This window comes from Podarcis raffonei, chromosome 8, assembly GCF_027172205.1.
Source record: "Podarcis raffonei isolate rPodRaf1 chromosome 8, rPodRaf1.pri, whole genome shotgun sequence".
Lineage (NCBI taxonomy): Eukaryota > Metazoa > Chordata > Lepidosauria > Squamata > Lacertidae > Podarcis > Podarcis raffonei.
In genome coordinates this window covers 26006890-26033583 of record NC_070609.1, presented here as the reverse complement: position 1 = coordinate 26033583, position 26694 = coordinate 26006890, and the positions used below count along the sequence as shown (strand labels likewise).

The 26694-nt window shown below is 44.7% G+C and overlaps 1 protein-coding gene across 1 annotated transcript; it reads left to right on the top strand.

The window, feature by feature from the left end:
* The first annotated feature begins 596 nt into the window (after positions 1–596).
* On the top strand, positions 597–24559 carry WDTC1 (WD and tetratricopeptide repeats 1). Its single transcript, XM_053398657.1, has 16 exons — positions 597–859; positions 6149–6297; positions 7543–7626; positions 9263–9309; positions 10432–10543; positions 13166–13353; positions 13884–14066; positions 15340–15434; positions 15768–15883; positions 17561–17636; positions 19236–19332; positions 19866–20039; positions 20776–21011; positions 21482–21650; positions 21840–22032; positions 22628–24559. Exons 2-16 carry the CDS (start codon positions 6169–6171, stop codon positions 22823–22825), a joined length of 2097 nt encoding a protein of 698 aa, XP_053254632.1. The 5' UTR covers positions 597–859; positions 6149–6168; the 3' UTR covers positions 22826–24559.
* Positions 24560–26694: the final 2135 nt, after the last annotated feature.

The window sequence follows — 26694 nt, the reverse complement described above, 5'->3', positions numbered from 1 at the left end:
TTAAAAAATTAAAACAAAAAAAGTCAATTCCTACGACTTTTTTATTTTAAAAAAGGCATTTCCGGCGGACACCTACAGTTCTACTCTAAAGTAAACACAACAGAGTTCGACAGAACTTACATCCTAGGTAACCATGCACAGTACTACAAGCAAAAGAAAAAGAAAAAAGAGAAAAGAAAAATTAGTCGCGAAGCTCCCCCAGGCGGCTTTCATAGAGAAGGCGGGTTTCTGCCCTGAAGATTTCCTCCTCCTCCCGCTGGCCTAGGAAGGAGAGCCCATTTCCCTCTTTCGCAAACTTCAACTCCCAGCATCCCCTTCTGCCCCTGGTACGCCGGCCCCTCCCCCTCCCCTTTACGTTACTCTAAGTGCGCAGATTGGCCCGAGCCTCCAACCAGTCAGCGGCCTCCCCTTTGGCCATTCCGGCCGTCACTCCCAGCACAGCCAATTGGACGTTTAACGTCAAGGGAGGACGCACTATTCCCGAAGCGCCCTTACGCCGCTCGCGCCGCGGAGGGGCCGGCGCGGGGATAGGGGTTGGTGGCGCAGTTAGCGTCGCGCAGGCGCTCTGCGGTCCGAGTCGGAGAAAGGGGAGGGGGGCGGTGGGAGAAGGAGGTGGCGTTAGCTGGAGCCCCAGACAGCTGGAGGGGATAAACAGAGGAGGGGGCCGCGGAGGGCTCGGGTCCCAGCCAGGCCGGGGCTGCGAAGCCTGGCGACCGGCTCAGGCTGCCACCCAGCCACTCACCTCCCAGAGGGGCCCCTGCCCTGGCTCGGGCTTCGGGCCGCCCCCCTGCATGGAAGTTCAGGGGCTTCGTCCACTGGCTGCTGCGGCTGCTGAGCCTGCCCTGAGGAGGCCTGACAGGTAACTCCCGTGACCCCCCCTTCCTTCCCTCCTTCCCCGTGAGAGATATCAGCTCCCCCCTCCCCACTTCTTTTTCTCCAAAGGTAGATGCCCCCTCCAAGTGACACACGATCCGCCCCCCTGTACTTCCTTGATTCCGTAATAACCTATTGCCCCATAGTCTGTTTCAACCCCCCCCCCCACGTTTCCTCCCCACGTGAATTTACAGGGGCACAAAATGGACCGCAGCATTTTGGGTTTCGAATAAGCATGTAGCTCCTCTGGCTGCTTTTGCAACCTCCCACTGTGTTCAAGGGAAGTTGGTGCACAGCTCACTCCAGGTTTCTCCCCCCCCCCCCTTTTGAGTCTCTCTCTCTCTCTCTCTCTTCCTAGCAAATTCCAGGGTTAGTCTTTCACACAGCAACGAACTCCCTCTTCCCCTTCGTAAAGAGATGGTGTGCTTTGTGGCCCCAGCAGATTCACTGTGGGGGAAGCTTTTAAGGAAGGTAGGAAGTTGCCTTCATGCAGAGTCCATCTAGCTCAGTATTCTCTATGCTGACTGGCAGTGGCTCTCCAGGGTTTCGAATGGGTCTTTGCTGGCCCTCTGTGGAGATGCTGCATATTGTGAGCTGAGGACCTTCAAGGAACATAGGAAGCTGCATTATACCGAATCAGTCCAATGATCCATCTAGCTCAGAAGTGTCCACCCCTTATCAGCAGCAGCTCGCCAGGATTTCAGTTAGGGCTTTCTTCCTGCCCTACCTAGAGATGCTGGGGGTTCTGCAGGAAAGGATGTGCTCTGCCAGGGAGCTATCACCCAAATTTTAATAGAGTAAGGCCCACTTTGTTAGCAGAATTAAAAGCCAAGTTCATTAAAGCTTCTGCCACAATATGAGGTATCACAAGACTTTAATAGGTAATGTTGAGGCAAACATCTCAGATCAGTTAGCATAGAACGACTGTCCCTACCTTGACCATAGAATAGTTGTTTCTCTTGCTGTCCTTGGAACACATTATTTTAATACAGTGCCAGCTGTAAAAATGATAAAGGTCTGGCAATATTTGTATGTGTTCAGCATTGTGATTGTGAGCAGGAAGGAGGTTTGGAAAAAGAGCAATCTGTGTGCTCTATGTGGACACAGACACACAAACACCAGCCCTCCTCTCATTGCTAGTATTGCCTGTCTTTGTATCTTATGTTTACTGCCTTGCTACTGTTTCTTTCCTGTCTTGCCTCTTCTGTCAGAAAATTGTCCTTCCTAAATTTGATAAGTTCTTAAATTCTACAGTAGTTTTAATATTATTCATAGTTGTAACCCCAACAGTTGTGAACCCTTGGTTGTTCCCATCCCACTTTTTTATGCATGGGGAAGTGAGGTAGAAGTGAATGTTGTGCTGAGGGCCTCCTTGCATTTTCTTAGCTGTGGAGGAAATGTGTGCTAACTGCTAACTTCTGACTTCCAAATACCTTTCCTTGATGCCCATTTCCCTGCTGCCTGGCCAATGATATCTTGCACCCTGCATCCCCTTCCTAAAGCATGCTCCTTAACTACCATTTTAGTGCATAATTTTAAACTGGGTTGGTTTTTGTTGTCAATTGGTATCCAAAGTAGGTTTATTTCGCTCATGCAATTCTGGGCTTTTGAAAAGCTCTGTGCCCTGCTTTCTGCTGTGAGTGTGGGCATTTGTACAAAGCAGAGTGCAGTATTTCTTTTTATTGACATGTTTCCATGTCGACCTCATGGGGGGAATTAAACCTGTGCTTGCTTTTTATTGTAATGGCAAACATTAAAAAAATAGGTATGAAATCATGTCACATATGTGCCTCTGACAGCATCAGAAAAGAGGTAGAACAAGCTCAAACATTAACCTGTAAAGCCAATCTAGATTAAATGTTTTATGTGTTAAATGAGTGTATCTAGCAAGTGTGAGGCTTAATGGCCTACCTGTGCTAAAGGAAGTTGGGAAACATCATTTGGCTCAATACTGGCTGACAGCCTATATGGGAATGTGTTCAACTACTGGTGGATGAATCGCATGACTGAATATGAAGATGGAAAAGTGCTTATAGGCATCATCTTGTTGTGAATGCAGATCTTCAGCATGCCTGTGATAAGTTACATTAGAAGATCCATAGAGCTCACTACAGCACAAGTATAGTTGCCAATCATACTTGGCTTGGTGGTATGATTGACAGATTTATTTTACTATTTGGAGTATGTTTATTCCATCTTTTGGGGTCAAAAACTCTTCAAAGGTAGATCATGTTTAGAAGCATAACAGTGATTTAAAACAAAGGGTAGCCATCTAACATGTTACATAAAGAAAATAGTGCCAGTTAAATTGTGATTTGGCAGCCTTGTTTAGTTAAAAATAGATAGAAATTATCAAGGCCTTAAGAATAATTTAAAAACAGCCAGAGAAGGAGCCAATCATACATCCATTGGAAGGAATTCCCCAGTGACAGGGCCACTACTGAAAAGTCTCTGTATCTTGTGACAACCAACCAAATTGATGTGAAGAGTGGGCCTATAAGCAGTTATCACCACACTGCAGACAATTGAGGAGGATTAGTGACAGTATAAGTGGAGGAACAGGACTGTAGACACAGCAATTGCATTCTGTCCTACTTGCAGCCTGATTCCATACAGGCTATTCAGGCGTACCAGTAAATTCTGCTCTGTTCAGTGAGATGTGCTCTCAAGTCAGTGTGTGTAGGATTGTAGCCTTTTAAAGGAACAGGCAGCATTTTAATGTGGCAGTGTAGCAATCCTAGTCAGGCATCCAGTTTCCCATGCCACATGCTCAGTCTGTTTCAGGAAACACATCTGCATGGACTGAGAAGAAAGCCTCCAAAAGTGGGTGGGTGAGTTGACCCTTTACTTCCCCTTCTCATGTCATTGGAGCACTGTGTCTTGGCCAACTACGGTATCTTTCTTCTCCCTTTCAAAAGTGAGAGCTCCTTTGGGCTATTAGGCTTCTTTTGAGTGGTTAGCATAGTTTCTTGCTGTAGAGGCTGACAGCCAGACATAATTATATCAGTATGGGACAGAATGGCTGTCAAGTTCTGTCCCCTGTCACCAAGCCTGCCATGCGTTTCTCTGAGGCTGGACTCCATTGAGCACGGATTGCAATGCTGGCTGAATCCCATCCTGAAGAGGCATCCAAGTCTTCAACTGTTCCTCTGTGGAGAGATGGTGTCCTAGCTTCTTCATTCCTTTCTACCATTAAACAAGCCCCTTGGGGTTTCTGTGCATGATCAGTTATCTTGAGTGAGCACTGCAGCTTGTTTGTTTGCATGCATGATGCATGGCACAGCCAAAGATCAAGTGCACTTTTACAAAAATGAGGAAAAGCCTATCTTGATATAGGCTGTTTTTCCTTGCTTCAGTGGTTGGTTGCATTGCTCGCATTCCTTCCTACAGTTTTGCCTCACGCTAACAGATTATAGGTAGTGGAATTGAGAGAGGATCACAATTCACAGCAAGTATGTAGCTAGCAGGTCAAGATAAGTGATGACTAATACGCAGGGATATATATAAAGCTAGTGGGGTGGGGGAACAAAATTTATTGAATTAGAAATTTTATCTTTATTAAATTTATATCTGGTTCTTCCCAAAGGAACCCAGCGCAGCAAACACACCAGTGAAAAAGCAATATGATTAAAAATGAACATTTAAGCATGTAAAAAGATCTAAAATCAATCAAACATTTATAAACAATTGCAGTGGTACCTCGGGTTACAGACACTTCAGGTTATAGATGTTTCAGGTTACAGACTCCGCTAACCCAGAAATAGTACCTCTGGTTAAGAACTTTGCTTCAGGATGAGAACAGAAATCGCGGTGGCGGCAGCAGCAGCAGGAAGCCCCATTAGCTAAAGTGGTGCTTCAGGTTAAGAACAGACCTCCAGAATGAATTAAGTTCTTAATCCGAGGTACCACTGTAAACATCTAGAAACAGTTTAAAACAATCCTTATCCTCTTGGCTAATAATTTCAAGGTTGCCAGGAACGGTTTCTTTGAGCTATCAAATGCCTGGGTAAACAGGAATGCTTTTAAATTTCCTCCTTAAACTAAGCAGTGAGGGATGCAGACCTCACCAGACCTCCCATAAATGGGTTTATGCCACGCAGGTAGCAACAGGGCCCCCCCTGCCAGTCATAGGGCCTGAGATGGTTAATCCAAAAATCTCCCAGCCTTCCACACAAAATACTAAAGTAATTATCAGTAATATACAGATAAAACCAGCAGGATTTAAAAACCATTTTACGCACCTGACTTATGTCCAGATAGGTTTTCTGTACTAAAAAAAAAAAAAAAATTGGTCGGTATCTAGAACAGCATGATTAAGGTGCCTGTCTATTATTAATAGTCGGGGTGTTCCAAAGCGTAGGTGCTGTCATGCTGAAAGATCGACTCATGGATGTGGAGCAAATGTTATATAGCGCTTGTTAAATTTACACAGATAGAAGTGACACATATGGGGCAAGGCACATATGGGGCAATCCCTCAAGTCAACTGGCCTCAAGCTGTTATGGGCATTATATACTAATAGTAAAACCTTGAACTGGGTGCAGTAGCAAATTGGTAGCCAGTGCAGATCTTTGAGCAGAGGTGTAAAATGCTAACAGGATCCCACTTGGTGGACCAACCACAAGGGAAGCCTCACATAGAGTTCATTGCAGTAATCCAGTCTTGAAGTTTCAATTGCCTGGACTACCTCAGCTGTCGCAACTATCGTAAACCTCGAGGTTCATAGGTGGCATGCCAGTGGATGCAGGTTGCTGGGGAGCAAGAGCAGAAAGGGGATGTTGCCTTCCTGCCCTGCTTCACGAGCTTCCTGAGGCACCTGGTTGGTCACTGTGGGAGAGTGAGGTTGCTTGAACTAGATGGCCTTTGTTTGGATCCAGCAGGGCTCTTATCTCCCAATGTGAGTGATGGATTCAGGCGGCTGATGGGGGAGAGGGGAGATCATAGTGGTAGGGCTAAGGGGAGAGGTGGTGGGAACTAATGACCTTGCTTGAATGGGAGAAGGTGGTGTAGGACCTGAGCCACAAGGTGTTGTGATAGCTGTGTGTTTAGATGGCTTTAAAATGTGGTTAGGAAAGACAGCAATATGGAGGTGATGTTATCAATGACTACAAGCCCTAATAGCTAAATGGAATTTTCAGGTTCAGGGTCGTCTTCCAAATGCCATTTGCTGAGGGCGGTGAGTCAAAGCAGGAGAGGACCGTAGCCATCATATCATGATTTTCTGTATAAATAATAAAAAAATCTTCTCTTCCCCACCCCCCTTATTTGACCACAGGTAATTTCAATGCCTTCTGTATGGACACGAACTCTACTGGAATGCTCGGATGCACAGCAACACCTCCACTAGCTTGCTTTCGTCAGCCCTATTGTGAGAAGATGGCAAAAGCAAACATTACTAGAGACCTCATCCACAGGCAGCTCAAGGTACCTCTTGTGCTAAAGGGAGGGAGGAAGATAATGAACTTGAAAGGCAGTTGGAGTAGTTTGGTTGGTCTCAGAAAACATACTTTTAATGTTTTAAGCTCAGATCAGATGTCATGGCCAAACCATGGTTTGGCTGTCAGTAGTACTGGCTCTAGGTTCTTTTGAGAGGGGTAGAAGATGGGCAAAATTCCCTCTGAAGGCTTTCCTTGCTGAATGACTGTAGCACCTCTGCCCTGCCACTGCCCAGTCACTTGCCCTCACCCTCTGGACACAGTTGGCACAACTGCCCAGAGAGAGCGTGTGTTTGTGCTCTGTCTTATCACTCTCATTGCTGCTAGCCCACTTGGAGAAGGCAATGAACAGGTATATATGTATTTTACTTCATAGCCCAACTGTCATCTGTACAGATAAGCAGGTGGAATACAAAACATAAATAAAACAACCAGATGCACAACAATAAAATACAATTTGAAACAGACAAAGGCAATCAAAAAACAACCATTCACTTAAAATGTCTCCGGAAAATAACCTGACATCAGAATGATGACAGCTGTACTTGTGAGAAGAGGGCATTCTGCAATTAGGGCACCACCACAGAAGGCTCATTTATCTAATTTATTTTGCATTATTGTATGTTGCTTTTTGTCAAATATGTGCAAGGTGGCTTACATCAAAACAAATATTTATTTATTTAAATTTATATACTGATTGGTTGCAAGATAGACAAACTCTCAAACCTCTTATATCTGTAGGACTTACAAAAGCAGTCAAAGTGCAATTAAAAATGATAACAAGCAATATTAAATGCAAACAGACTAGAAGCTGCCGGGTGGTGGTGGTGGTGGGGACACTTGAAATTAAACTAAACATGACCTCTGAAAGTTTCCGGAGAGCAAAGAAGTCTTCACTATGTGCCAGAATCCCATCAGTCATGGCCACCCATGTGTCTCACATTGTTAAATATGGAGCTTCCCCGGTTGTGAAACAAGAAGAAGAACCTCCTCAGAAGATCTCAAAGCAACAGCAAGGAGAAGAAGCAACGGGCTTCCCATCATTCCACAGCTCGGCTGCCGCCTCTCCTTCACAGCCACCCTCCATACCCTGGTTTGTGGGGGCACTTGGAAAAGGGCCTCCATGGATTATCGTAACACTGTGCCTTCTGTTGGAATGGTATAGAGTTAGATTGAAGAGCTCACATATTGATTCCTGACATAGTAAGGCATGATATCCATTTGCTCTTTATAGGAGAAGGGTGCCCTCAGCTTTGAACGACACTATCATGTCACTGACCCCTTCATCCAGCGCCTGGGCTTGGAGGCAGAGCTGCAGGTAAGTTGCAAGTGCTGGAGGAACTGAAGTACAGCTCCTCCCCTTACAATGACAGCTGCTGAACGCTAATGAAAATCCAGTTTCCCTCTCAAGGATTGGTGTTCCTCTTCTGACACGTTTTGCATTTATTTAACATTTTGTGTTGGCAAAGGACCACATGGATTTGTGATGCCCTTCAAGTGCCACCATTTTTAATCTTTCAGGGATGGGGAATCTTTTGTCCTCCAGGTGTTGTTGGGACTCCAGCTGCTGCCATCCCTGACCATTGCTCATGCTGTCTGGGATGATGGGAGCTGGAGCCCAAGAGTGCTTGGAGAGGTTGTCCATCCTTAGTCTGGATTTCCCCCTTCCAAGAGCTAGGTCTTTGCTAAAAGAATTGAGCACCTACCTATGTGTTTGTGATATGCAAATCTCAGCTAGATCTAAAGCGTCAGTATCCTGTGAGTATCAGCCAAGCAGTCTAATCCTATGTGAGGTTACCTAGTTGTAAGGCTCATTTCATTAGAAAGTGACATTATGAACCTACTTCCCTCAAATGTCCATGATTCATGGCTGTTTTTTTAAGGTAAAAAGACCACATGGCCACCTTGTCTCTCATCCTCCTTATTTTACTGAACTAAGGCTTTTTAAACAGGAGCATGGGCTTTTGCAGACAGCAAGTTCCTTGGCAGGCGGTGGCAATTCAGTAGCCGCCCCACACTGGTTGGCGCCAGATAACTTGTCGGAACTTGATGTATCTGTATCACAACCCAATTACAGTCATGTTGAATCCCTAAAATATCAGAGGTGGACATGATTTTTGAAGGGCATTGAGACGACAGAGGGTGTTGTTGAGCCTACCCCCTGCCCAGTACACTTCCCTGTCTGAAACCACCTTCCTAGCTGCCTTTCTTCTGGTGGGGCTCCGTTGGGAAGAAGACCTTTCATAGGACAAGGAGAGTTCGGCACCCTTTCCTTTCTATCGGAAATCATAGAATCATAGAACTGTAGAGTTGCAAGGGTCATCTAGTCCAACCCCCTGTAATGCAGGAATCAGCTAAAGCATCCATGACAGTTGGCCAAATGTTCTTTACATTGCTCCTTCATTTTATAAGGATTCAGCAGTGGCTGTGCTGACACATGGGCTGTCTGTTGTCACCTCTAGCACTGAGTCTCAGTTGCTCTAGACTAGAGCAGTCTTCTCCAACCTCCAGTTATTGTTGAACTCCAACTCACCACCAGCCCCAGCTAGCATGGCCAACGATAAAGGGTTAGTGAAATGGGGCTTGAGGATTCCTTTCTCTCTCATCTCTTGGGAGTTATAGTCCAACAAGATCTGGAAGGTGCCAGAGGTTCCGAGAAAGATCTTCTGGAGTTAGTGGGGGCTGCTTTGCATTTCCTGCAACTTACTCTTGTTAGTCGTGGTGTGGGAAGATTGTTTTCATGAAGTATGTGCAAGCAAGCACATTATGAGTAGTAAAGGGAGTGACAAGGGACAACTCACACTATACATCCAAATGAGGGTCTGAGAACTTAAAACTACAAGTGGAATTGGACATGTCCGAATAGTGTGATATTTTATTTTATCCCCGTCTTGGAATTCTGTAAAATCTCAAATTTGTATAACACTTTGCATTACCTTGTATAACTCTTTCAGGGTCATACTGGCTGTGTCAACTGCCTTGAATGGAATGAAAAGGGAAAGTAAGTATGTCTTAAAATTTAAAGGATGACTGTAGCATGTATCCAGCGGAGGGAACTCTGTAAAATGTGATGCGCAACTGAGTTTACGATGGGGCCACTTTCCATTTTGCTCTCTTGCTTAGCCAAATGGTGCCTTTGCTATAGTCTTCCCACTTCCAGCAGCAATTTTTCATTCGTTTTTAAAGTGTAGATCAAGCACATTCATGCTGTGGCTAGCAGCTGTCAAACTGAGAAGCCATTGCCTTTATGCCCTCCTTGTGAGCTTCTGAAGACATCTGGTTGGCTGCTATTTGAAATTAAATGCTGAACTGGATGAGACCTTGGCTTAATCCAGCAAGACAAATTTTACTATGTTATTTCTTGCAATACAATGTCGTGACTTTCAGAAAGGATTAAATTGGGAGTGGAGAATCTGTAGATCTCCAGAACTGCTTTCAGAATTTTTTTTACAATCAAGCTGTGTATAAAATTTATGATATATAAAAAATAAGATGAAATAAGCAACATACATTCCCAACTCCTATCAGCCCCAGCCAGGATGGCCAAAGGTTCAGGAGGGTGGGAATGGCAGTCCAACAACATCTTCATGCCTGGATTAAATTCTGGGAGGTGGGAGTTATGTTAACCATAACATACTGTAAGCTATATAAAGGCAGGCTGCACAGTACAACCTGGAGACTTGCTGGAATAGAACCTGTGGACCATGTTTGACATGAGATGCTGGAAGTACTTTCTTAACTGTAAGTCAAGTCCTTGTATTGTGGGGAAAGTACAGTAGGGAAGAATAGACAACTCCATTAAATGTCTATGGAAAGCTTATCTGGCCAAGGGAACAGTTTAAATCAAAAGGCATTAGTTGGAGGTATGGGGCACTTTCCACAAATTGTCAGCTGATGATTTGCCATTATCTTTCCTGTCAATTTTCATGCTGATAGTGGAGTCATTTTCTTCTCCTTCTAATTCCTTGCTGTGTGCTCCACAAACCTACATAGATTCTAGAGTGTCCCAGGTTGCACTTGCACCTGAGGTCTTCCTGCAAATGAATGTGGAACAATATAGAAGATCAGAGTTGTTTTCATGGGCAGCAAAGCTCATAACGCTTTGTCTCCTTTGACTTCTCAGTTTGCTGGCCTCTGGCTCTGATGACCAGCACACGATAGTGTGGGACCCGCTGCACCATAAGAAGCTCCTCTCCATGCATACAGGACATACAGCAAACATATTCTCAGTCAAGGTGAGTGGGTTTTGGACAAAGTGGTGAAAGGATGAGCAGAGGGGAAATGGTCTCTTTAAGCAGTATGCATTTACGAATGGGTCATGCAACAACATGTCACAGTGAGGAGTGTTGCTGTTCAGGATTCCAGCCATTCCATTCTATTGTCCCCTGCACTCAACATTTATGCAACATTTCTTGCCTACATTTATTCCTCAGTAGGCCAATTTTAGGGTCGCCCTGCCTCCCTTTAAGGGTTTTGTTGTTGCTGTTTTGAGTTTTTGCTCTTCTGCAAACCTTGTGATTCCTCTAAGCCTTCAGTGGGGAGTATTCAGCTATCCAGATGTTGCTAAACTGCAGCTCCCATCAGCCCCAGCAAGCAAGGCTCAAAACCTCGTGTACTTGGCTGGCTACACAAGCAACGGCACTCGCAGTCTGAATATTTGAAACAGAGGAGAACTGGTAAATCTTCAGCATTGGGCAGCAGACTGGACACTGCTGTGACAAATCTATTGTGCAGTGTCTCAGACCCAGGGACAGCCCCAGGCATTTGGAGGTGAATAATTCAAATGATGCCTGACTGATGGTGCTGTTCCACAACTGTTGCCCATTTCAATAGCACTTGTCCCAGAGAACCTCCCAGTTGGTTGTGCCCTGTGGGTCAAATAATCTGTATTCCACTCTGCTGCCATTAATGGCACTCCAAATCCTCATGGTAGGGCTGTCTCTGCTTCAATTATTTTTACATGGCCCAGACTTGGACTGTTTTTGGGTGGTCAGTGTTGTTATTTCCTCATTCCCCAGTCAGTATACCAGTGGTGTGAAATAGCTGTCATCAGCACAAACTTCTGGCATGCCTATTATGGCCTGCATGGGTTTTCTCTCGTAGCTCATTGCATGCGCACCAGCTGCTGTGTTTATAGTGACAGACTCATGTGACTGGTTCATCCAGTCCACATTCAGCTGAGGCTAAAGAGGGGAAAGGTGGCTGCACAGATTGAAAAGTGAAGCTTGCAGTTGTGTGACTCCCTTGCTGACATCAGAATGAATGTACAGACACCAGCTCCACACAGATAATGGTAGAGGCAAGCACAAGCCCCAAGTTGTGATGTTTTTCCTGTATATGCTGAATGATGTGTGGTAGCTACAAATCTCTGGGTGAATGAGTGAATTGGGCAATGTATTGTGCATACTTATCACACTTCTCTGGGATGCTCCAGTTCAGCATAAAGCAGGATGTCATGTGCTGTGCTGTCTGAATAGGTGGATTTCCTTTGTCACCATTTTTATCTCTCAGTCTTCCATTTCTGTTCTTTTATATTTGAGCATGCCACTTATAAAATTATTATAAAATTATCACTTAGTAGGGCAGACAAAATAACCCACAGTTTGACCAAAAGTAACAATCATTTATTTCATAAAATTTATATACTGCTTGATTGTTTTTTTGGAAAAAAACACACCACCACAAGACCCCTGAAAACAATTTGCAAAAGAAGAAAATATATGTGGTGGTTCCAGTCCGCATCAGGACACTCCTTGTTGTATGCAACTAGTGGGTCCTGCATGGTGATGTACTTACTCATACGCATTTCTCAAATATATAGTGGGTGCCAGATTAGCATTGTAGCAGCTCAACACATACAGATATGTGGTTCTTCCTTGCTGGATCAGGGTGTATCTCTAAGGCTGGACTGGGGAAGCTGTGGTCCTCTGGATGTTAAGAACATAAGAAAAGCTTGCTGGATCAGGCCAATGGCTCATCTTATCCAGCATCTGATTCTCACAGCTTTCACCCAGATGCCTGCCGGATCTGAGCACAAGAGCACCCCCCCCCCCAATTTCCAGCAGCTGCTATTCAGAAACGTTGCTGCCTCAGACTGTGGAGGCAGAGTGTAGAGTGTAGACAGATTTATCCACCTTTAGCTTGAGGCCTGGGGCCAAACGGCCCTCCTGCTTTCCCTGCCTCCCCAATTGGCCCTGAATTGTGAGGGGTTGAGATTTGAGATTATACCAATCCTATCACCATGGTGTACCTGCCTTCCTGGCCATTTGCACATTGAACTTGACATGAGCATATGCACCAACACACACACAAACACACACACAGAGCCTAATGTGCTTAATTCTCCCTGCCCCCCCCCGTCAACACACAAGAGTGTACATGTATGTAGTTTATGTGCCCTGGAAACATTTGCATGCTTGGGTTTCCTCCTCTTGTATTTGTCCTAAAAGCACTCTTAGGAAATACTAGAAATTTCACTGGAGGTGGGCACTTATCAGTTATGGGATGTATCCAGTGTTCTTTGTCTATAAGTGTAAGTTCTTTTGCGTTAGCAGCAGAAATTCATTGCACAACAGATTGTTGTACAATAAACTGCACAAGGTTACCAGCAACCCGCTTGTGCATTACCTTGTGCAACAACATTCCCCTGGTGCAAAACACTTTGCCAGCGGAACAAGCAGACCACTAAGTGATTTTCATTTAGTGCTACATTGGATACAACCCAAAGCCAATCAAATGGGGCTGCTCAGCGGCACTATCCTAAGCAGGCAATAGGATGCCTGTTTGTTGTGAGGCGAAAGTGTTGTGGTTGTGTTGGAAGATCCATGCTTTGAAAATCTTGCTTTGTTTCTCCACAGTTCTTACCACATGCAGAGGATCGGATACTTATCACTGGGGCTGCCGATTCCAAGGTGCATGTCCACGACTTGACGGTTAAAGAAACGATCCATATGTTTGGGGATCACAAAAACAGAGTCAAGCGTATTGCCACAGCTCCCATGTGGCCCAACACCTTCTGGAGTGCGGCTGAGGATGGGCTGATTAGGTACAAGTGCTTTCTTATCTGAAGAGCGATAGCTCTTCCTACCAAGGGCAGTGAATTTTGTGAGGTTGCTAAGAACTCTCTCTTGGATGTTACAGTACTGCAGTTCCCAGGCTTGTGTGGTGTGGTGTGAGAGCCAGAACTGTTTGAAGCCAAATTCAGTAAGAGGTGCAATGCTGCCTTGTACTGTGTTGATCATTGGCCCATTCAGCCCTGTACTGTCTGCTAAGTCTGGCAGCAGCTCTACATAGTCTTTGGCAGAGACTTCACATTGGCCTGTTTCTCTAAACCTTTAACTGGAAATGCCAGAAATTGCACCTGTGACCTTTTTCCATGCAAAATGTGTGTTCTGCCAATTAGCCTTCGTCAAAGAGAACCCACCTAAGCAAAACTTAGGTAGGAAGAAATAGACCAACAAAGCATTGGTGCCTTAATTCCCCACTTTCCTTGGTGGCTCAGTGTGTGATGCCTATCAGTAGCTTCTTCTGTTCTGTATGTACCTGTTAACACTCTTTCATTTGCTCATTTTTTAGACAGTATGACCTGCGAGAGAACAGCAAACACTCAGAGGTCCTGATTGACCTGACGGAATACTGTGGACAGCTTGTAGAGGCAAAGTGTCTCACTGTCAACCCCCAGGACAATAACTACCTGGCAGTGGGAGCCAGCGGGCCTTTTGTACGGATCTATGATATACGCATGATCCACAATCACAGGTAACGGTAGCTAATTCTTGGAGCTTGGTGGGGTTTAAGTCTTCAGGCAGAAGGGGAAATAATGTAAAACCAAGAAGAAAGACTTGCACCAATTCACATGAACTGTAGAGGGGGCTGCAAACTCAGAATTTACTACAGGTTCCTTAGCGTTAGCTGTGCTGGTTTTGTAGCAGCAAACCATCAGTCATATTGCTGTGGAACCAAGGCCAACATTTATTTTAAGCTTAGCCATAGAGTGTACTCTGCCATGAGATGGCCTCACCATAAAGGTGGACATAATGCACTTTGAACATGACGGTGCATCCGGGGTCACATGAGTAATTTCTGTTGTCCAAACCTTGGAAATTGTTCAGCTGTGAGTGATATATGTGGCTGTTGTAGAGAAGTAGACTCTTGAAAAGTATTCAGGTTAGTTTATTGCAACAAAAGAGAGGGACCCGTAGCAGCTTTTAAAAGGCGGAATGATGTAGCACACAGTTTCGTTTCAGAGACCTTGATTCTTGTACAGTATGATGTGGACAGTAAAGGTGGTCAATCTATTCATTTATGTACATGCATAGAAAAACTGGGGGGGGGGCGGAGACCAGCTTTATAAAGTGAGATAAAGGGGCACATCTTGATCTTTGCTTTTGCTGTAATTGAAAATTCTACGCCTGAATGCCAAAGCTATCAGTAGTATGACATCATACCAAAGACTTGCAGGAGAACACTGGCTTGTATGTACTGGAAGCTATTAAGTCTCGTTCCTGATTGAAAGTAAATCTATGGCATTTTATTTTGTGTTAGCTACATTTGCTTGCCTTTTTCCCCCTTCTTCTTCCCTCCACTCTCTTTTGAATTTTTCCCATAGTTGAAAACTAAATTGTGAACTCTTTGGGACAATGATTTTTCTTTGTTTTGCTGATGTTAACTTGGTAAATTGCCATGTTTATAACAGCAGTAGTCTGTAAATAAAACTTTTTTAAAATAGTCAAACTTTAACATTGTCTGTTGCACTACACATGAAGGATTATTCCTTGTGGTAAGATGCAATCTGTATTCCTAATTTACACCAAGTGATAATGCCTCCCAAATTCAGCAGCCTCCTGTTCCATCAGTCCTCTTCTCCCATCTCTTTAATCATATAGAACTCAAAGACTGTCCCAGTATCCTCCCCCACTCTGCTCCCTGGTAGTTTCTTTGTGTTTCATCTTTTTAATTTAACAGCTTTGGTACTTTTCTTGCCCTCAAAACCAGCATCATCAAAATTAAACTCTTCCTTCCTTCTGGCTAGAAAAACAATGAAACAGAATCCCACAGCTGGAGTCCATACATTTTGTGACCGGCAGAAACCCCTTCCAGATGGTGCAGCACAGTACTATGTAGCAGGTAAGATAGTTTTGTGTGTTGTGACTAATCTGGGGTCTGCTTGTGTTCCAAAAGATGGTGGTTTTGCTGTCTCATTAAGGAGATGCAGGTGCTTTTAAGTTACTTGGACTGGGAGTGGATGGCTCAGACATGGATTTCCTTGACTATTGATAGCTTAGTATGAGTTGAGAACTCCTTCATATCACAACTGACAGGTGCTACAAAGGCCAGCACAAATATGAGATGCTTTTACGGTAAAGCACCTTTTGAAAGTTTGTAATAGTGGGCTGAGGTCACTTCCACTCTGTGAAGTTGCAGAGGTGAGCTATGCTTGAGTTTTTTCTCATTCTTCAGGGCATCTTCCAGTGAAATTGCCAGACTACAATAACCGGCTGAGAGTTTTGGTAGCTACATATGTCACCTTCAGTCCTGATGGTACAGAACTCTTGGTCAACATGGGAGGGGAACAGGTAAGAAGGATCACAGATGAATTACCCATTAGAAATTGATGGGCAGGTGTTTTGGTACTGGGTTGTTCGGGGGGGGGGGTTGTTGTTACCATTTCCCAATTTTATTTCTTTGAGCAACCCTCACAGGGCTGGAAAGTCATTCAAAAGATTTCCTAGATAAAACTCAAAGGGGTCAAGGTCAGCACCACAAGGAGTGAGTGGCCTTTGGCCCATCCACAGTGCAGAAAATATTGCAAAATAGAGAAAGCAAAGATTCTGATCAAACCAAATATGAAACATAGTTCTCTTATGTGGAATTACTGGTGCTGGTTATGCCTAAGAGCTCCCATGAAGAAGACGTGAAACATGTTGGGATCAAACCATACTTCCCTGCACCTGGAAGTGTCATCCCTTCTCCTTTCTCCAAATCTAGGTTTGCTGCCACATAAATCTCTGGAAGGGCCTATTTAATTATAGACTTGAAGTTAAATATATGAATTGCTTTCACTGAAAAGCATTGCATTCACTGCGGGGCCAGGTAGCTCTTCAATGGTAGTGGTTTCATACATGTGGACGATTGCTTGGCAGTCATTAAATGATTTGCACAGTGCTCATTCTGGGCAGCTAGTACTGCATATGTTTTGTAGTAGTTCCTCATCCCTCCAATCTCTTTGGGTTGAGAGTTTCCTGAAGATAACAGCTGTGGGGACTTTCCATGAAGGTCATGAATCCCTTGGGTTGCCCTCTAGATGTTGCTGGGCTAGAAGTCTCACCATTCCTGACCATTGGCCATGTTAGCTGGGGTTGGAGTCCAGCAACATCTGAAGGGCACAGAGTTCTCTATCCCTGCCTTAACTGTCTCTGAAAATCATAGGTCCCCTGGAAACGCTGGCAATGAACAAACACCTTATCCTTCCCTGCACTATCTGATTTTGGAAGCAAAGGAACACTTTCTTTGGTACTAGGAAAGTGTGACTTGGTGTACAGAACATGAAAGTGACATGGTCTCTGTCCATAGGTGCTTCCTTTTGGTAGTTTCACTGCAGGCTGTAGACTTAAGCTGGCTTTTCAGTGTGTATATTTAAAAAAAATCATACTCATGGTTTTCAGAATAGGAATTTTGCTGTTGTGTATGAAGCCACATAAAATTGCCATTATATCCTTCCCTACTCTAAATTAATAAACTCATTCATGCTGTGTGTGTGCACACTCCAAGGCATGGGACACATTTTGGTAATTCTGATAATTCTGGGACCATTCCTAGGCTTCTGCATGTAGTCCTAGGAACATATGAAGAAATCCTTTTCCAAATGCAGGAAGTTTTTCCGTGGTTGCTTTTGTTCTCACCTGACAAATCAGTTTTCTAAGTCAAAGAGGTGGCTTGATTTAAAATTTCCATAAACTGATATAATTTTGTTGTTTTATGACGAAGAAGCTGTTCTGTATATAACTCTGAAATCCATGGTTCTTTCTTAAGGCATCACTAGGCATTCAGTTCCCAGTGACCATCTTTTGAGGGTGGGGAGGCGCCTTTTGGGTTCTGAAGTCATGTTTTACATTACCCAGTAGAGGACATAGTTGCTCTCTACTAGACACGTGCATGTTCATGGTAACTGGCAGAAAACAAATCCTTTTATTTCTTCATCATAACTTGGCTTGTAAAGCCTGCAAACTTACTGTCCTCCACTTGATTTCTAGGTTTACTTATTTGATCTGACTTACAAGCAGCGGCCATACACTTTTCTCCTGCCAAAGAAATGCCACTCTTCAGGAGGTGAGCGAACTAAACTTATCTTGAATTGAAGAAAGCGCCTGTATTTGTATTCAACTCTTAAGGCATTTCTTTGTGGCCACTCCAGCTTTCCGCCTGTTTCTAGCCCTCTTGAAGGTTGACATAGATTTCAAAACTGGTGTTGTCCTTGGAATGGTGGTTGTGTGGAGGACTTGCAACTCAGTTCCAGCAAATTTTACAGCTTTTTATTCCCAATCAGTGTAATTTAAGTGTCTTTGAACAAACCGGGGAGATTCCAGTCTTTAATTACTTAATGGGCTTTGCAGTATCCCATAGATAATGCGATGACCCTCTCCTTGCTATTCCGCCCCATTGTTTTTTGGTGAATAAGTATTAGATACCCATTTTGACTTTGGTCACATTCATGGCATTGGTATGTGGCTTTTGCTAATGACATGCAAGTAAAATATGCAAAACTCGCTGTCACATTGGAAGTGGTGATCTTTACCAAGGTAGGTAACTTATGACATACTGTGGCTTTGTTTAAGAAATAAACGTAATGGAATGTCAGAGCATGTTGCAAAGCAGAAAATTGGACTTTTTATATTGAGTTGTAACTCCCCAGTGCATACCTCTTTGCAGAGCAATAAAACCAGATGTTTATAATGGATAGACACTTATTTGCTTAAAGGGAATAGGGCTGAGGGAAGTGTATGAGGCAGGACTTAGTGGCTTTGAACAATCAACAAAGCTAATGAAACAGCACCACAAGGCTTCCTCTTTCCCTGTACCACTGCAAATGGAAGCGACATTGCTGACTTCACCTACCACCCATAGTGCAGTTCTCTCTGTGTTAAGGGTTTCTTTCCCATTTGGAATAGTACAGCATGGAGTTGGTGGTGTAATGCTAGCATGTCAGGACACTACAAACATAAGCTAGTTCAATAGCCAATCTCCCTTTCCCAGGAACTGTAGTTTTTTGTTAAGTTTAAGTAAATGTGCCTCTGGAGGGAGCTGTATGCCCACGTCTGCATTCCTGGTTGATGTTGACTTTTGAGATACCTGGCACAGGCTAGCGACAAAGAGTTTTCAGAGATCCAGGAGCAGCTGCATCTGTCCAAAAGTCCATGCGGGGGCGAGGACCATAGCACTTCTCAAGCTGGCAACTCCATGGGGGGAAGGGGGTGCCTACTTGATGTGTGTCATTAGGCCCCCTTTGCCTTGAGTTGACCCCAAACAGAATACCTCAGCAAGCAGGTCAAAATGGCTTCCCAATGCCTTGCCAAACCCTTCATCTGTAATCAATAAAAGTTGTGGCCTTATTTGGCCCAAGCTACGTGCCTTGTATAATTGGTATGGGTGGTCCTTGGAGGTGGGGGCACCAGGCCTACACAATGAGCTGTGAGCCAGGGAAGAGCAGATTGAAATCTTGCTCCTTGATGAATGGCTACAAGTTCCATGTGAGTTACAAGTGTTTATTTCTGGGATGCAGGGGGTGGTGGTGGTTCGAACATATGCACTTTGTTTTACCCTTGGCCTCCTTGAGGATCGATGAGTCCATGAAACTGAATGGCCAAGTATGTGCAAGATGCCTGTACATTATCTGCAACTTACACCTTGCTTGTCTTTCCAACACTCAAGAGGTGCAGAACGGAAAAACATCAACCAATGGCGTGTCAAATGGCATCCATCTCCACAGCAACGGCTTCAGGCTGTCTGAGGGGCGAGCACACATAAGGTAAGGTGACATGATTGTCTTAAATGGTTTTGTATTTTTGATCTAAACCATGTCCAAAAAGTTCTGGGAATTTACTTGAAGAGACTGAGAGTGAGAGTCAACTTGACTGGAAACTGTGCCAAGTCTTCACCAACCTGGTGCCCTCCAGATGTTTTAGACTACAGCCTCATCCAACACAGCTGTACTGGTTGGGGCTGCTGGGAGTTGTTGCTGTTGTTGCCATTAATGCTATTATCTTCCACATATATCTCAAGGTGATGTACAAAGCATAATAAAGCCGACAAAAACCACTTAACAACTGCACGAGAAACAGCAGAATATAATTTTTAAAAAAACAATACAGAATAGACTTCCGTGGCAGGAACTTGTTTATCCAGCTGGGAGAACTGATTGAAATAAAAGTGTGTTTAGTTTTATAAAAGCAGAGTATAAATTTAATAAATCAAAGGGAGGTTGGGGGGTAAGGAGGGGTTCCATGGCCAGGATCTATTTTGACATATTCCAGCTCTCCTCTCCTCCCCTCCTTTCTGAAGTCCACAGGTGGAGCTGCCTCCCTATCTGGAGAAAATCAAACTGCAAGCCAACGAGGCTTTTGCTTGTCAGCAATGGACTCAAGCCATCCAGCTTTATAGCAAAGCTGTCCAGAAAGCCTCCAGCAATGCTATGCTGTACGGAAACAGAGCTGCTGCCTACATGAAGCGCAAGTGGTAAGCAAACGAGGCCACTTTCCTTAATGAAATGAGCCTCTCTTGCCATCTTAGGATAGCACTGTGGATATCTCTGCCCTTTCCTTGATCTCAAGAGTATGTGGATATTACTTCCTCCATAGGCAGCTGTCAGTCTGACTGCTAAAGCCACTGGCCTGCAGACTCTCTCGTGGGCTGTCTCTTTTTTAGGCTAGCCTTCCTCAACCTGATGATGCCCAGACATTGTTGGACTCAAGCTCCCATCAGCACCAGCCAGCATGACCCAGGGAGCTGTAGTCCAACATCATTTTGAGGGCACAAGGTGAGGGGAGAATGCTCTCGCCAGAGGAGCCACATGAGCCCCCCCCCTGATAGTTTATGCCTTCCTCTGCTTATCTCCCAACAGAAATAATGTCTTTCCCTCCTGGGAAAATTCTGCAAGCAATAGTGCCCATATATCAGGACCAAGTATAGTCTGGCTTTTGCTGCTGTAGAAGGGAAGCAGAGGTGCTTCTGTTTTGAGGGAAATGTGGGCTCATTCATAGCTCCATGGTAGAGTGCATGGTTTGGATGTAAAAAGTTCCAGGTCCAATCCCAGGCATTCCAGGTAGGACTAGGAAAGACCAGGTCTGAAACCCTGGAGAGATGCTATCAGACATTTCAGAGAATACTGAAGTAGATGGGGGTAAATGAGTTTTGGAAGCAAGAGGGGAAATGCTTTCCCACTGAATAATTAGGATTTTTGTCACCTTTACAGGGATGGGGATCACTACGATGCATTGAGAGACTGCTTAAAGGCCATCTCCCTAAATCCATGCCACTTGAAGGCTCACTTCCGCCTGGCTCGCTGTCTCTTTGAGCTGAAGTATGTGGCAGAAGCACTGGAGTGTCTGGATGACTTCAAAGGAAAATTCCCAGAGCAAGCACATAGCAGTGCTTGTGATGCACTGGACCGGGACATCAATGCAGCCCTTTTCTCAAAAAGTGATAATGGTGAGAACTGTTGTGCCAGCGTATTGCCATCCTGCCCTGAGCATTGGTGAAGGCTTAGATTCCTTGTCTTAAATTATCAAACCTCTGAGGTATACCTGAATAGGTATACTATTCAGCTGCAACTTGCATTAGCACTGCACTTTTCTTTTTATACCTTTATGTTTTTCTGAACAGCGCAGATATCAGTTGTATGGTGGTGGGTGTAATTTAGATCAGGGCCAGACTGAGAAGCTAAGAGGGCCACATTCAGCCCCGGGCCTGAGGTCCCCCACCCCAGGATCCAATAATTTCTGAGGTCCCTTCCAGCTTTAAAATTCCTATATGGTTGTTGTTGTTTAGTCGTGTCCAACTCTTCCTAGGTAGAGGATGTTATTTATCGCTGTGAAGTAGGGTAGACTGAGAAGCAGCAAGGCTTTCTTGTGCTCTCCCAAGTACTAGAAACAAGTAACACTATGTTTGACTTTTTTTAGCGGAAGACAAGAAAGGGAGCGGCCCTATCTGGCTGCGAGCAGCGGGCCGAAAAGATTCCATTTCGGATGATGAGATGGTGCTGAGGGAGCGCAGCTATGACTACAAATTCAGATACTGCGGCCACTGCAACACCACCACAGACATCAAAGAGGCCAACTTTTTTGGCAGGTATGTCAACTTCTCTCAAGGTCAGGAGTGGAGTTTCTGCTGTTTATGTGTTGCCCTTCCATCTGTACTGCCTGCTGAATTAGGGATTGAGGGAAATTTTGTTTGGTCCACATTTTACAATGATCAAACCTAACTCTTGCTTCAATTCTTCTACTTACTCTCTCCAACAATCCCTGCCCCCCCTCCCAGCAATGCACAGTACATTGTCAGTGGCTCTGACGACGGCTCCTTCTTCATCTGGGAAAAAGAAACAACGAACCTGGTGCGGGTGTTGCAAGGCGATGAGTCCATTGTCAACTGCCTCCAGCCCCACCCGAGTTACTGCTTCCTGGCCACCAGTGGCATTGATCCAGTCGTACGGCTGTGGAATCCCAGACCAGAGGTATGATCAGACAAAGGATTAGACAAATGCATGGGTCTGCCTTCTACAGGCAACCTCTAGCCCTGGTTGCTGAATGCTACTTGCATGTGCTGACCTTTAAAGCCCTAAAAGGCCTCAGCCCAGTATACCTGAAGGAGCGTCTCCACCCCCATTGTTCAGCCCGGACACTGAGGTCCAGCACCAAGGGCCTTCTGGTGGTTCCCTCACTGCGAGAAGTGAGGTTACAGGGAACCAGGCAGAGGGCCTTCTCAGTAGTGGCGCCCGCCCTGTGGAATGCCCTCCCATCAGATGTCAAGGAAATTAATAACTATATGACTTTTAGAAGACATCTGAAGGCAGCCCTGTTTAGGGAAGTTTTTAATGTTTGATGTTTTATCAGAGGTTTTTTTTTTATTCCATTGGGAGCCACCCAGAGTGGCTGGGAGACCCGGCCAGATGGGTGGGGTATACGTAATAAATATGATGATGATGATGATGTTCAGAGCAATGTGCCTGCCGTGGGTTAAGCTTGGAAAACCAAAAGCAGCCCCACCCACTTTGGTTTGCCCAGCACGAGCAGCTAACGTTGCCTGTTGCCCTTCCTCTTGCTTTGCAGAGCGAGGCACTGAACGGGCGAGTGGTGGAAGACATGGAAGGCGCTTCCCAAGCCAACCAGAGGCGGATGAACGCTGACCCACTGGAGGTGATGCTGTTTAACATGGGCTACCGGATCACAGGACTGACTAGTGGTGGGACTGGAGGCTCAGATGATGAAGACAGCTCCGAGGGGCAAGTCCACTGCCGGACCAGCTAAAGCTGAACTGCCTCTCCTTCCCATGATTTTGGGGTTTTTTTTGTTTTTGTTTCTTTGTTTGAAGGGAAATCTAGTTTGCTCAGTTTGAACTCTGATGAACGACTGCACTGTTTCACACTATGCACAGAGTAGGACACGTCAGCAGGGGCAAGAGTGGCTTTGTTAAACTGCTGCTACTATTTCTTCCCCCCTTTTGCCCCGTTCCACTATTGAGCAGCATGGTAACGCGGCCTGTTGAGTTTTGCCTCCCAGCAGAATCTAGTCTGTACAGGGGTTCCTTTTCCACGTTGTCTGAGAGCAGTGTAAAACTGGTAGCCATCCCCTCCTCCAGCGCTGCTGCATGGCCTGGACGGCGGGAGGCATTGCCTACATGAATGCATTTTACAGAGAGGATGTTTAAAAACTCAATAAAATGTAAAACTAGGGCAGGGATTATGGAATTAAGTTTAATGCGGTGATCTGTGTCTCTGAAGCTTGGCTTGCCTGCTCTGCTGCTAGCTATTGGCCCATAGTTGTGGCCTCTCTGGTGTCTCTTTCAGCCCACAGGACAGCTGATGAGCCCAGCCTCTGCATCTAAAGCCATGGTCACAACCAAGTGGCTAGAGAGAACATGGGCAGCTTAATTCATGTGACTCTGGAGGTGCAAAATAACATGACACCAGGCAGAGAAACTGACTTCCTGGTATTCAATACTTTATTTCTTCCATGTGCAGAGAGAGAAATGGCTGTAATAGAGAGAGGCCCTGACACGGGGCTCTGTGACTTATGTGACTTGAGCTAGTAAAAAGAACTGATGTTGCTGCTCTTTGGAAAACTCCTGATTCCCCCACCCCACCCCCGGCAACTTCTCCCAGAATGTTTTCTTTCTTGTGTGTCTATGGTTAGGCATGTGGCGTATGTGGGACATGCCTCATCACTGCTTGGGACTGAATGCTGAAAGTGAACTGATTCGCTGGCTCTCCACAAGGTTGTCCTTCCCCATTTCCTTGACATTTGTGTGACCTCCCACCTCTGCCATGCATAGAGGAATCTCCATGGGGTTTGTGAACTTCTTAGTGGAGCCGCCTATCCTTTCTCAAACCTTGTTTCTGGTGGGCAGGAGTCTTTAAAGTGGCACAGGATGTTGATTCCTCTTTTTTGTTAAATGACTCCATTTTACCTGTTTGCTTCCAGCCATCAAATGGATACCACACAGTTGATGTAACGTGGCTTTTTAAAAAATATGATTGTGACCTAAGCCCAAGAGTCCCTGCGCAATACACGTAACATTTGTTCTCTCCTCATTTATGTTAAATTCTAGCATTGTTCCTTGAGGTAAGAATGGAGGGCGGAGAGAGAAAGGTATGCATGACCAGGACAAATGCTACGTTAAGGTTGGCTTTTAGGAACACAGAATTCCTGTGTTTTGTGAAGGAAAGGACATGTTTGGGAAAGTGATCTCTGGACATGGCACACACCTTGACGTCTTTTGTGTCACATCTCTGGAGCAAGTGGTTGCAGAAATAATGGTGGCATAAAATCTGCTGTCAGTACAACTTCAGGGTGTGATGGTGTTGATAATGCGCCATTGTCTTGAACCAACTCAGACCTTCTCTTCCAGGTAACTCTTCTCTGGGATTTATGCTTGGAATTGGAAGCAAGGCAGGCAGCCATTTGTGGGTGGGTGTTGAGGAGAAATATGACTGTAACATTGCTGTCTCCATTAAACATCTTTGCTTTGCCTCCCCTTGAAAATGTGTGCCCTGAAATAAGACCTTCAATAGCATCCCATGGTCTTTCTGAGTAGAATGACATACTGTAGTCTTGCATCATGTAGTGCAGCATTCTCCAACTTGGTTCTCTCTAGATCAGTTGGGGCACCAGGTGTTGTTGGACTACAACTCCCAACCCCCCGACAACTGGTCATGCTAGCTAGGAATGATGGGAGTTGTAGTCCAACAACATCTGGGGACCCAAGGTTGAGAAAAGCTGCTCAAGGTGATGTTGAACTCAAATACATAGCTGTCCCAGCAAGAATGGCCAGAGGCCAGAGATGGTGGTTGTTTTAGTCCAGCAATGTCTGGTGGGGCACCAGGTTTGAGAAATCCTGTTCCTTTCATGGTCCCCAATATGTTAACCAGAAAAAAAACTATGTTGTCTTTTGGCTCAACCCTTGCCAAAGCCAAGATGTATGCATATTATACAGAAGCAAAGACCTTGGTTTCACATAATTTTTTGTCACTAAGCAAATGGTGATTGTACACCCTTGCAGTCCGCATTACTCTTAGGAAACTTGGGCCAGACTATGCCAACTGTAGATTGCTCCCCTCCCCATTTACTCAAACCATATTCTGTTGTCTTGGCTGGACAGCCACTTCCAATCTATCACTTTTTTATATTCACTGCACGCCACACTCTCTTTAAAAATCAAGAGCATTGCTGTGTTTTCAAGGATCTTAAAAACAGAATATCTTCTCTGAGTTGTAGGTAAGAGTTTTCCCTTGCAGTTTTCTTATTTCGGGAACTTTCCAGTTGCTTAAAAGTACCCCCCCAAAAAAAACCCCTGAGTTAATTGCCTAGTATTTAGGTCCCTAGGGAAGGAAATATATTTTTTCTTCTGTCCCATCCACTTGTTTTTGCTGGCTCACCCTGCCGCCTTTTTCATTTCATTGGCAATGCACTTCCTCCAGTCTGTAAGAGCAGGGTGACCACTGCTTCAAAAACATTGCAGTCTAGGGATAGCTAACATAGTGTCTGCCCTCCAGATGCTGTAGACTACAACTCCCATTGCTCCTGACTATTGACCATGCCAGCTGAAGTTGTGGTCCAGAACATCTGAAGAGAACCATATTGTTTTACCCTGTTGTAGTCTTTTGGATTCTCCTTGGACCTTCAAGCATCCTGTTCATTGGATTCAATTGGCCACAGCGTTAGAACCATCAGCAGCCTCTTGTTTATTATAAATGGAGCAAAAGGAATAAAACCGCTTTGCGCATGGTTGACTATGGAAAAGCAGCATACAAATCAATGATGATGATGTATTAGGTGTTCCATTTGATAAGGAGTCCAACGAGGAGACCCCGAAAGTAATTTGCCTTTCTCTGTTCTGGAGACGAAGCCACTTCAGTGTGTGGAGGGCAGGTCACAGGTGGGAGAGGTGCACAAGCCTTTGGTGGAATAACCCCAATACAGTCTGTAACTTGTCACTCATGTTCAGTTTCTTCATCCTTGCAACAGTCAAAAGGCATGCCAGTTCAACATCCTTTTCAAACCTTCACATCCAAAACTTGTGCAAAAAAAGTCATGCTGAGATTAGAAACTCTGTAGGAAATAGGTTCGGAATTCCTCTCTGCAGAGCTTCCACTGTGGCAGCTAATTTTATTTAATTTTATTTTGCTGCTGAGCACTGTGTTTTCCTTCCCTGCTATCCATGGCATGACAGCTGAAGTATCCCTTTCCTATGCCATGGATAGATTTTTAGTTAATTGCTGCTTAACTTAAAATAATATTCATGTTTTAATAGTGGGCTAATGGTTGCCCCATATTCTAGAGTACTTGATTCTGGGCTTGTAGACTATACTTGTGAATGAGGGGCATCTGTGTGGATGGAGAGAAGAAAACCGTGATGGAGGAAGAGGCGCTTTTAAATTTATCTTGTCCTCCTGCCTTAGCTTGTGTGCAGGGAGAGGATATACTCATATTGTTTTCCTCTTGGTTAACTCTTTCTAATAGAGAGATGCCCCAATAAATACTATTTTTGTAATCAAGCACAGGGATCTCTTCTGGTGTATAAATATGATTAATGCATAGAAAAAGCTTCATTTTGGCTGCTGGGAAAACAGTTGCCATATAACTTTTCAGGAATCTGAAATGAGATTTCCCCCAAAGTA